The 12,502-nt window shown below is 42.7% G+C and overlaps 1 protein-coding gene across 1 annotated transcript in view; it reads left to right on the plus strand.

Annotated features, from left to right (window-relative positions):
- OBSCN (obscurin, cytoskeletal calmodulin and titin-interacting RhoGEF) overlaps positions 1–12,502 on the plus strand; it is a 169,425-nt gene that overhangs the window by 132,137 nt on the left and 24,786 nt on the right. The window contains 1 exon segment of the mRNA XM_036450609.2: positions 278–556. Within this exon segment, the coding sequence (XP_036306502.1) occupies positions 278–556 (279 nt within the window).

The following is a 12,502-nucleotide window of genomic DNA, read 5'->3' on the forward strand; positions in this document are numbered from 1 at the left end:
CTTGGTCCTGCCTCTACTTGCCCTCCTCCACGCCTTCTGTCTGCTGTCCCTCTGGCCACAAGGTGGCTTGGGAGCCAGGCTGACAAAGGGAGGACTCCCCTAGGGAATGGGGAGGAAGGAAGAGCTCAGAGAGCAGAGACAATGCTGTTCAGCCTCTTGGTCTGAGTGCCCTCCGTCTAATGGGGGCCTCGCGGGTCACACGGGTGCACCCGCTGCAGCCCAGGTGATTGGGCACAGGGGCTGCTACTAACCTGCACGCCCTCCCTGTCCCTCCCAGCCCCAGTGTTCCTGACTGAGCTGCAGAATCAGGAGGTGCTGGACGGGTACCCTGTGAGCTTCGACTGTGTGGTGACAGGCCAGCCCGTGCCCAGCGTGCGCTGGTTCAAGGATGGGAGGATCCTGGAGGAGGATGACCACTACATGATCAGCGATGACCAGCAGGGCGGCCACCAGCTCATCATCACTGCTGTGGTGCCTGCAGACATGGGTGTCTACCGCTGTCTGGCTGAGAACAGCATGGGCGTGTCCTCCACCAAGGCTGAGCTCCGCGTGGACTGTGAGTGTGGCCGGCCTGCTTTGCTGGCCTAGGGTGGGCAGCTCAGGGCATCCTGGCTCGGGGGGGCAGTGCTAGGTTGAATATGTCTTGTGGATGATGGAGAGCTCTCTGGGAGCTCCTTGGAGTGGGAGTAGGGACCTTAACTCTTTGAGAAGCATCAGGGCTGAGGAGGGGCCCAGACAGGCTTGGAGGTGTCCTGGGGCATGGTGGGTGATCAATAGCACTGTGGGCAGTAAGAAATACGTACCAGGTCTCATCCCTGGTTCCTGGCTCAGAGCTCTTAAATCTCTTAGAATTCCTAAGTGACAAGTCACTAAAGCAGTGACTCCTGCAGATGGCTTCAGGATGGAGGATGGCCACAGAAAAGACCACCCCATGGTCCCTATAAATATGTCTAACTGATTTTTAAAAATATATATTTTTTTATTAATTTCAGAGAGGAAGAGAGATAGAAAAATCAATGATGAAAATCATTGGTCAGCTGCCTCCTGCTGGGGATGAAGGCTGCAACCTGGGCATGTGTCCTGACCGGAAGTCCTACTGAGACTTCTGATTCATAGGTCAACGCTCACCAGCTGAGCCACGCCAGCTGGACACGTCTAACTGATTTTTGACAAAAGTGCAAAAGCAATTGAGTGGAGTAAGGATAAAGTTTCAAAGATGGTGCTGGAATAATTTGGACATTTATAAGAAAGAAAGGAAAAAAAGAACCTAGACCATAAATGAAAATTACGGTAACTCAAAATGGATTACATACTTAATGAAAATATAAAACTTCAGAAAAACAATAGGAGGAAATCTTCAATACCTAGAGCTAGGAAAGATCTTTGAATACTTGACTGGTAAAAGAAAAAAATTAGTAAAATGGACTTCATCAGAGTTAAAATCTTTTGCTGGTATGGAACAATGAAGTGTTTCTTAAAAATTGATTTTAGAGAGAGGAAGGGAGAGAGAGACAAAAAAACATTGATGTGAGAAACATTGATTGGTTGGTTGCCTCCTTTATGCACTCCATTGGGGATCAAACCCACAACCTGGGTATGTGCCCTCACCAGGAATCACACCTGCCACCTTATAGTGTATGGGACAATGCTCTGACCAAAGGAGCCACACTGGCTAGAGAGACAGAATGAAATTCTACAGGCTGAGAGAATATCCACAAACCATATATCTTGTGGAGGACTTTATCTAAACTATATGAAGAATGCTCAATTTTAAACAGTAAAAAGAAAAAAGAAAAAAAAGTTTCTGGAGCATGTGCAGAAACTTCATGGGAAAGGCACAGAGATGACAGGAAAATGCAAACCAGGACCCTAGCAAAACATCCCTGCCCACAGTGGAATGACTAACATAAAAATTGTGCTGCCACCACATGCAGGTGAGGGGACAGAGAAATGGGACCCTTATACACTGCTGGTGGGTATCTGTAAGAAACATTGAAACCTGTACAGAATTTTTTTGTGAGTATTTGAACAAAACAATTGCCAGGAAGCAAAATTTCAACAGATTGCAACAATGGTCCAGAGAATGGCAGTTTTACACCTTATTTTATACATTACAATCAAAAGAGGTGTAAATGGGTTACATGAAATTCTTTGGTGGTAGATTAGGGAGAAGGGAGAAAGCAGGAGGAGGGCCTCTGGGATTGGGTACAAAGTAAAATGATGGACATATACATCTTTTAGGTGGGTGGGTGCTGGATAGTTAATAGTCAACAATTAGCAACAATGAGAGGATTTGTAGTCTCCGCTCTGGTGCATTGGTTGTGCCCTGCGGGGTCCAGAAAAAGAACCCTGACATCCCAACCGTGTGTTATTGTAGATGCAAAAGACAATAGACAGGCTCAGTCAAGGTAAGACTGACTTTTGTGAAGGAAGATTCTAGCCTAGGACATGATTACCCACCATAAGCTGCTTTTAGCTGAAAAGTTTTAATTTCATACCATCCTTTGTGGTTACTGTAGGTCTTTGATTTTGCGAGGAGGTCACACAGGCCTTCTCAGGGAAGCATGTAGCACCTTTTCATCCACATGGGAGTGGAAAATGGTGCAGCTAATCTGGATCATGGTAGGGAATCTACACTAATTAAAGAGTAAGATGCAAATTAACCGTGCCTCTGCGACACTCACCAGCTAATCAGGAGTGAGTATGCAAATTAGCCCAACAAAGCTGGCAGCTTAACAGATGCTGAGTGGTGAGGGGGTAGGGTAGGATGCTTGCATCCTTGTCATGGCAACGATGCAGGCCTTCTGCACTGCCCCAGCCACTTTGGGCCGTTAGGCAGTGTGGGAAGGTGGAAAGGCGGCTCTGGCAAAGCGAAGGCGGAGCTGGCAACCAGGGGAAGGAAGATTCATTTTTTTTTTTTTTAATCAATCCTTTCTGTTCATATTATTACAAAGGTTCCTCATTTCTTCCCCCGGAAGGCTCATTCTTGCATGAATCTTTGTGCCTCGGGCCTCTAGTCTGCTATAATAATAAAAGCATAATATGCAAATTGACCAAATGGCCGAACAGAGGAATGACCATCTGGACAACCTTCCAGATAAAGCCAGGGTTGTAAGGGCCAAGGAGCTGTTATGCCTCCAAGGGCTGAGCCCCTTGCATGAATTTTGTGCATGGGGCCTTTAGTTTTTTATAAAACTAATCATGTACTTACCATATGACTTAACCATCATTTTGTTGGGCATTTATTCAAGAAATGTAAACTCAAATTCATAACACAACCTATACCCATATGCTCATAGAAGCTTTATTTCTAATAGTCAAAACCTGGTAATGACCCATCTCTCCTCAGGGGTTGAATGGTTAACTGTGCTCTGACCCATTGAAACCTGTACAGAATTTTTGTGAATATTTGAACAAAACAATTGCCAGGAAGCAAAATTTCAACAGATTGCGATAATGCTCCAGAGAATGGCAGATTTACACCTTATTTTATACATTACAATCAAAAGAGGTGTAAATGGGTTACATGAAATTTATTGGTAGTAGATTAGGGAGAAGGGGGAAAGCAGGAGGAATGTTATTCAGCAAGGAAAAGGAACATGTTATTGATAAGTGCAGCAAGGGTCATGAAACTGCATTTTATTGAAAGAACACTACACACACACACACACAGTGGAATTCATGTGAAACTTGTAAAATCTGAACAAGGTCAGTGTATGGATTAATGTCACTAATGGGTTAGTTAAAAGTTAACCTTGCTAGAAACTGGGTGAAGATATATGGGATCTCTATATTATTTCTTTTTTTTTTTAATTGACTTTTTTTTTAGAGAGAGATAAAGGAAGAGAGAGGGAGAGAGCCATGCTGGCTGGCTTTATACTATTTCTCAGAACAGCATGTGAATCTACAGTTCTCTCAAAATAAGAAAGAGAAAACTAGTCCAGCCACTGAGGCTTAGTGGTTGAGCATTGACCAACCTGTGACCCAGGAGGTCACAGTTCGATTCCCAGTAGGGGATGTGCAGGAGGCAGCCAATCAAAGATTCTCTCTCATTATTGATGCTTCTATCTCTCCCTTTCCCTTCTTCTCTGAAAACCATAAAAATATTTTTAAAAGGAAAAAAAAACTATTAAAAACACAATAACAAGTAGATTACCTTAAATAAGATAAGAGCAGACACATGTCCCATGTACCTCTATTTCCATGCTCTGCATTCTGCTGTGTGGGTCTAGATTTCCATCTGCCTGAAGGATGTCTTCTAACATTGTGTGGAGACTGGATAGGCTGGAATTCTTTCAGCTTTTGTATATATGAAAAATACTTTATTTTGGTTTTGGTTTTGAAAGATAGTTTTGCTCAAATAGCTTTTTCTTTTCATACTTTAAAGATGTAGCTCCTCCCCAGCTAGTGTGACTCAGTGGTTGAGCATCAACCTATGAACCAGAGGTCATGGTTGGATTCTGGGTCAGGCATATGCCCAGGTTGCAGGGGGCATGAAGGAGGCAACTGATCAATGATTCTCTCATTGATGTTTCTCTCTCATTCTCCTTCCTCTCTGAAATCAAGAAAATAATTTTAAAAACTCAAAAAACAAAATATGCAGCTCCCCTGTGTACTAATTTGCATTATTTCCAATGAGAAATATGGCATTATTCTTGTCTTTGGTTCTCTGTACATAACATGTCTTTTCCATTGGGATTTTTTTTAAATGTTTATACACTATAGAGTTCACCATTTAAAAATGTGTAACTCCCTGGTGTTTAGTATATTCACAAGGTTGTGCAATCACCACTACCTTCTAGTTCCAGAACATTTTTATCATCCCAGGTAGAAACCTCACACCCTTTAGCCATCACTCTCTATCTCTCTTCCCCAGCCACTGGGAACTGCTAATTGACTTTCTGTATCTCTGAACTTGCCTATTCTAGAAATAGAATCAGACAATATATGGCCTTTTGTGTCTGGCTTCTGTCACTGAGCATATTTCTACTTTAAATATATATATATATATTTAAAGTAGAAATATATATAGTTTTTACAGAGAGAAAGAGAGAGGGATAGAGAGTTAGAAACATTAATGAGAGAGAAACATCAATCAGCTGCCTCTTGCACACACCCCCACTGGGGATGAGCCCACAACCAAGTTACATACCCCTGACCGGAATTGAACCTGGGACCCTTCAGTCCGCAGACCGACACTCTATCCACTGAGCCAAACCGGTTTGGGCTGAGCATGTTTCTAAGGCCCATTCATGTGGGAACATATATCAGCACTTCATTCCTTCTTATGGTTGAAAAATATTCCATTGCATATGGACTTCTCATTCATTCATTGGATGACATTTATCCATTGGTTGTTTTGGCTACTATGAATAATGTTGCTATGAATAATCAAGTACAAGTTTTTATGCAGACATGTTTTCAGTTCTCTTGGGTTTGTAGCTAGGAGTGGAATTACTGGCTAAAATGGTAACTTTCTTTAACTTCTAGAGAAACCTCCAAACTGTTTTTTCTGCAGCAGCTGCACCATTTTTCACTCCCAGCAGCAATGTATTAGGCTTCCAGTTACCTCCTGGCCAGCACTTGCTATGTTAATTTTCTTAATAACAGCCATCCAAGGTGTTATCTCATGATTTTGATTGTATTTTTCTAGTGATAATGGCTTTTGGTATTATATGTCTTCTTTGTAAAAGTATCTATTCAAATCTTTGGCCCACTTTTTAAATTGGGTTATTTGTTTTTTTAAATTTTGAGTTGTGAGAGTCCTTTTTATATTCTAGGTACTAGATGTCTATTAGATATACTAGAGGCCTGGTGCATGAAAATTCATGAACTGGAGGGTGAGTCCCTCAGCCAGCCTGCCCCCTGTCACAGTCTGGGAGTCCTCAGGGGCCGGAGGCAACCCAGTGATCAGGGAAGGCGATGCCCCATCACACCTCTGCTACTGCCACTGCCAGTAGCACAAGCCTCAGCTGGCGCTGGTTACCTGAGTCTTGGGTGACCCTGGGTAGCTGGGCAGCCACCATCCGAGGGGCCTGGGTGGCTGGGAGGCTGAGAGGATTGGGGGACTCCAGATGCAGTTGTGCAGAGTGGCCAGGCACCTGCTGCGCCAGAGGGGCTGAAGGGGCTGGGCACCACCATCTTGTGGCTGTGACCGCTGCCATCTTTGAGGGCGGGGCAGTCAATTAGCATATTGGCTGTAGCTGAGGGGACTGGGCACCACCTCCTTATTGGCTGTGGGCACCATCATCTTTGCGACGGCATGAGGGTCAATTAGCATATTCCCTCTTTATTAGAGAGGATGATTTTAAAATACTTTCTCCCATTCTGTAGGTTGTTTCTTCACTTTTTTGACAGTGTCCTTTGATGCATGAGTTTTTGATTTTATGAAGTCCAGTTTATCTACTTTTTCTTTGGATGTTTGTACTTTGGTTGTCATGTCTTAGAATCCATTGCCTAATCCAAGGCCATAAAGATTTACACCTATTCTTTCTCTTAAGTTTTTATAGTTTTAGCTCTTATAGTTAGATATTTTGTCTAGTTTATGTTCATTTTGTATATGGTGTGAGGTAAGAGCCCAAATTTATTTTCTCATATGGAAATCCAGTTGTCCCAACAACATGTTGCAAAGACTATTTCCCCCCATAAAATTATCTTGAAACTACTGTCCAAAATTAATTTCTATTAAGTGTATGAATTTATTTCTGACTCTCATTTCTATTCCACTGATCTAAATGTCTGTTGTTATGACATTGCCACATTATAGCTTTATAGTAAGTTTAGAGATATAGACATAGTAGTCCTGCAAGTTTAACTTCATTTGTCTTTGGGTGTGGCCAGCAAATGACAATTGTTATTTTTCAAGATTGTTTTGAACAATCTGGGTCTCTTGCATTATTTTATAAATTATAGGATTGGTTTTTCAATTTCTGCAAAAATGGCCCCTGGATATTTTTTAAGATTTTCTTTTTTATCACTGGTTTTGAGTAATGTGATTATGATAATTGTTAGAAATAAGGGAACCCCCAAGCCAGGGGTTCTGACAGAACACAAAGGATACTTAAGAGCCAGACAGATATCTTTACTTCCACAGGAGGGTGCTCACACAATAGGGTCTGGCAGGATATGTACACTGAGCAGGCTGTCAGCTCAGGGTTTTATGCCTGATGCATGTGATCTGTCCCTCACTCTTGAGCTCAGGCTCATGGTCTTGATCAATTGGCTAATTTAAAGAAAAAAGGGAGGGGTTTACCTTTGTCATTTCAAACTGGTGGCTCCAGGGGAGCTGCAAGTCACATGGGCCAAATTGCTGGCTGCCTAAACTCCCTTCTTTGACAGAAAAGATTAATTGTTTATTCTCACAATTCCCCCCTTTTCTTATTTAACTCTTTTCTTCAAACTTGGCTAACATTAGTTGACTTTCATGCTCTGCATTGTTTAGGAGATTATTTTGCTGTTTGGTCAATGTGGTTTCAATTACCCTTTAGATAAAACATCTCATACATGGGCTAATAGAACATCCCATAACTCCTAACATGATTATCAAAGAGGTGAATATGGACACCATCATCCCCTTCCATTCTCTGAACCATTGCTCTAGTGAATTGGAGAAAGGGTCCTCAATTCCAGGATTCTCAGGTAACTCAGGTAGCTAAATTGTTAATCCCTGAATGGCCTGGGTAATGGTTCCATCTGGAGCTGTGTTGTCAGGGATGAATGTACACTGGGCCCCCAACATTGCATATACTCCTGCTTTTTCTGCCAAAATCAGATCCAAGGCCAATCTATTCTCCCATGTCATCCTGCTGGTGGTATCTAGTTGTTTAGCTATACTCTTAACTTCATCTCAGAGTATAGTTAATAATCCTTTGTTGATTATGGTAAATATAATCAGTCCAACTACATTCTTGTTTACAGTGGACCACCAAAACAGGACAGATTTAAATCCTGCAGCAATCTGATTTCTAGCCTTAAATTTGTTTGGCACTTCTTCTGGAACCCTAATGGATCTATGTATCGATATATATGGGGATCAAAGGGACCCTTTGGGCTCTCTCTTTCTCCTAATCTGTCTGTCTGTTGAAAAACGTTTACTATATGCCAAAGGGGAAAAGATAGCCATTTGTATCAGAGCACAAATTCTGTTCCAACTTCTGGGCAAGGCCCCAAGTAAGGGTTCTCCACAGTACCACCAGACATCAACATGAGCAACTTCAGAGATTGCAGAATGATTGGTTTCTGATGATACTTAGTCATTTACACATCTGGATAAATTTCCCATAAACTCTGAGTACTGTCCCCCCTCCCCCACCTTGAGAGATAGGAGTTATAGTCTACATTGAAAGTGGGGGCTGGATCATTGAAGGGATCCTTGCTCTTTACCTCTGTTGGATGGGAACAACGGGGAGAGAGTATTATAGTAATCACTTCCCCAGGCAATTTCTTCCTGATACAGGACAAGCACACATTCCATGCAGGTACTGTCTGAGGTCCATTCGAATGGAAATGGGACCACTTGGGTCTGTAGCCTTCATGCCCCTCAAGCGTAACAGTCGCTTTTATTCAGGGCGCATACAGAATATTTAATCCATTCCACCCAGGCATTCGTTTCCTTATATTCTACTTCTATTTGCATAGTGTTGGCAGTGGCCTAGAGGACCTTGTCCTGTGACATCTAATCCTAAATTTAGTCCTACCCAATCTTTTGGCCTAAAAGCTGTAATATCCAAGTCATTCAAGTTATCTATAATCAATAACTTAACTAGGTAAGCATGATCCAGATACATAATTCCTCAGGCCACATTGTGAGCCCCTGCAATTTTACAGAGCCCTAAAGCAAATAGACAGCTTACAGTTTCTTTAGTATTAATTTCAAAGGGATATGTCCCAGTATGGCCATCCAAGTTGAGGTGTCTCCACCCAGGAAAGCTGGTGGTCTGCCCTTAATCCATGTGATAGGTCCAACCTCATTCTGCAGTTTGAACAGTAGTCTCTGTGGTAAGCAAGACAAGGTAGGGTCTTTCCCAGGAGGGTTCCAACTTCTATTCCTCCATGTCTTGACCAGAACATAGTCTCCCGGCCAATGGCACTGAGCCAGGAACTCAAGAGGAGAGTCAGGAGGCCTTCTAACCTGAGGGAGGTTAAAGTAGAAGAGATAGCTGGAGCCGGTTTGGCTCAGTGGATGGAGCATCGGTCTGCGGACTGAAAGGTCCCAGGTTCGATTCCGGTCAAGGGCATGTACCTTGGTTGTAGGCACATCCCCAGTAGGGGGTGTGCAAGAGGCAGCTGATCAATGATCGATGTTTCTAACTCTCTATCCCTCTCTCTTCCGCTCTGTGAAAAATCAATAAAAAATACTAAATAAAATAAAATAAAGTAGAAGAGATACCCAGTACACAGTTCTTAAGAAATTGTCCCTAATCTCTGTTGTAGGAAGATCTTGAGGCATTCCAGGGTCTATTAGAATGACCTAAAGCCAATTCTATGGCAAGAAAACAATTAACTTCATTTGCCCTTGGGTGTGGCCAGCAAAGGACACTAATTGGATTTCTGCTATCTGTCTCCCTGAGTACGTTGGTATAACCTATTTGCCCTCTGGTTAGAGAGGCAAAATGCAAATCATTTACTCTTAAGTGTCCGTGGTTTAGGGAAGATGGATTTACTACGGTAGATAGTTCCAAATTGCACTTATCCATCTCTGTTTCCCTATTCCACTTGTCTTGGCTTACTGGCCTGTGCCATTTATATAACATCCTTTCCTTACAAACCTTACAAACTTTCAGAACCCACCTTCTTTTTCCTTAAAAATTACACCAAAACCATAATTTCTTTCCAGTTGGAATTCTTTTGGGGGGAATTCTTAACCCTTAGAAACCTTAGTTTTTAGGTGACGTGTAAGTAATTAATATCCCTCAGATTTGCAATATATTCACATTTTTAAGATATATTTTAAATAAAATACAAGACTTATTCATTAAAATCTATCCTCTAGATTCTCCATATAAGGCATACTCAGATTAATATTTTAGTATCCTGTTATTTCAAAATACCTAAATGTTTAACAATTTTTACCATTTAACCCAGAAAACTCAAAATTTTAAGTTATATGCCCCCGGGACCTGAGAGTAAACCTTGGACCTGGGAATCAATCTTGGACCTGGGAATCAACCTTGGAATGTGGTCCCTATTTCATGAACTGCTCATTATTATGGAAACATTAATCCTATTGCCCAAACAATGGAGTCTCACCCCAACCCACATTGCTTACTCCCCCATGCTTGTAATTCCTACTAAACCAGAGGAGAGCAAACAGCCTCCAAAAGATAGAAATCAGTAACCATTACAGACACACAGACAAAAAATTTCACTAGCTAAGAATTTCTGGCAGCTGACACCCTGAGAAGGAAAGCAGGAAAAATCCCCAAGATTAAGAATTCTCGGGAGCTGCTGGGGCAAACCTGCAATGTCTGCCACATGTTCAGCCTTGCCACGAATAGCTGGGCTCCCCCAAAGCGAGACGTGCCCCATCTTAAAACAAATTAAACCAAACAACAAAGAGACACAAAGCATCACCAGAAACATTGTACAGGTGCTCACAAGCCACAGATAAAGCTTCATACCATCCTCCTTGTCTGTCTGGCTACAGACACCACAGAATACCCTGATTAAAAAAACCACCAAAGCAGAACCATGCCTCCTGTTCCTGGTTCGAAGACTGTCCTTCCCCTGAACCTTGGCATTCTCCCTAGTGGACTATCTGGGAGAATGTATTCCCTAGACCTAGAATTTTTGTTTTCCCATCTTCAGAAAGTCCCTTGTGACTATGTGCTCAACCTCCCATACTGGAAATTTCTCACACTCCCCAATTTCCGCTTCAAGCCTCTCTGGCCACTTCCCTCACAGGAGATCACAACTCTGCACTAGCTTCATGTCCAAGACACATCCCAGTCACATATACCCGACCTCTGAGGGCACCCAACCAGCAGAGTAGTACTCAGTCCAGTTCTCCACCTTGGCTCATGCATGGGGTTACCTGATTGCCATGGTTCACGCTTGCTTAGGCCCTTCCTGTGTTGCTGGCTGACTCTCCATCCCAAGCTCGTAATTGGCCCCGGGGAGTAATGGCTGTCCCTCCTCACCGAGGCAGCCACAACTTAGCAACAAGGCACACCTCCCTCCTCAGGAGAGGGGTCCAATTGGCCCCATGTGACAATTAGAATCCTGGAAGAGCCCCCAAATTGTTACAAATAAGGGGAACCCCCAAAGCCAGGGGTCCTGGCAGAACACAAGTATACTCAGGAGCCAGGATAGTAAGGCAAATATCATAACTCCTGCAGGAGGATGCACAGACACACAGTCTGGCAGCACATGCACACTGAGCAGGTGATCCATCAGGGTTTTATGCCTAATGCATGTGATCTGTCCCTCACTCTTGATTGGTCAGAGCTTAGGCTCACAGTTTTGCTCGATTGGATAATTTAAAGGAAGGAGCTGACCTTTGTCATTTCAAAATGGTGGCCCCCAGGGGAGCTGCAAGTCATAAGGGCCAACATGGTGGCTGCCTAAACTCCCCTCTTTGACAGAAAAGATTACTTGTTTATTCTCCTTTTTAATTTTTAAAAATTGATTTGAGAGAAAGAGAGAAGAGGAGGAGGAGGAGGAGGAGGAGGAAGAGGAGGAGGAGGAGGAGGAAGAAGAAGAAGAAGAAGAAGAAGAAGAAGAAGAAGAAGAAGAAGAAGAAGAAGAAGAAGAAGAAGAAGAAAGTGGTGGTGGTGGTGGAGGAAGGGAGAGGGAGATAAAATCATTGATCAGCTGCCTCCTGAATGCCCCCTACAGGGCATGTGCCCTGACCAGGAATTAAAATTGGTGACCTCTCAGTTCATGGGGTGTTGCTCAACCACTGAACCTCATCAGCCAGGGCTGGTGCACTGTTCTTTATGTTCCCCTTATGCTTGTAGCTAAGCTTCTTGGAATTTTGGTTTATAATTTTCAATAAGTTTGGATTTTTTTGCCATTATTTCTTCAAATATTTATTCCTTCTCCTAATTTGGTGACTTCAGTTGATTGATACTCTTAAGTGGTTTTTTTGTTTTGTTTTTAAATATATTTTATTGATTTTTTACAGAGAGGAAGAAAGAGAGATAGAGAGATAGAAACGTCGATGAGAGAGAAACATTGACCAGCTGCCTCTTGCACACCCCCTACTGGGGATGTGCCCGCAACCAAGGTACATGCCCTTGATCAGAATCGAACCGCAGACCGACGCTCTACCACTGAGCCAAACCGGTTTCGGCCATACTCTTAAGTTTTTAAAACTATATTTTCTCTGTGCATGTCAGTTGGATTTTTCTATTGCTAAGCCTATGCAGTCACTGCTCTTAGTATCTAATCTGCTGTTAGTGTCACCTACTGTACTTTTTGTCTCCAGAAATTCTACCTGACTCTTCTTTATCTAAAAGTCTACTTGACTTTTCGAACACAGAGAATACAGTTCTGATACCTG

Source organism: Pipistrellus kuhlii, unplaced genomic scaffold (genome assembly GCF_014108245.1).
Source record: "Pipistrellus kuhlii isolate mPipKuh1 unplaced genomic scaffold, mPipKuh1.p scaffold_m20_p_21, whole genome shotgun sequence".
Lineage (NCBI taxonomy): Eukaryota > Metazoa > Chordata > Mammalia > Chiroptera > Vespertilionidae > Pipistrellus > Pipistrellus kuhlii.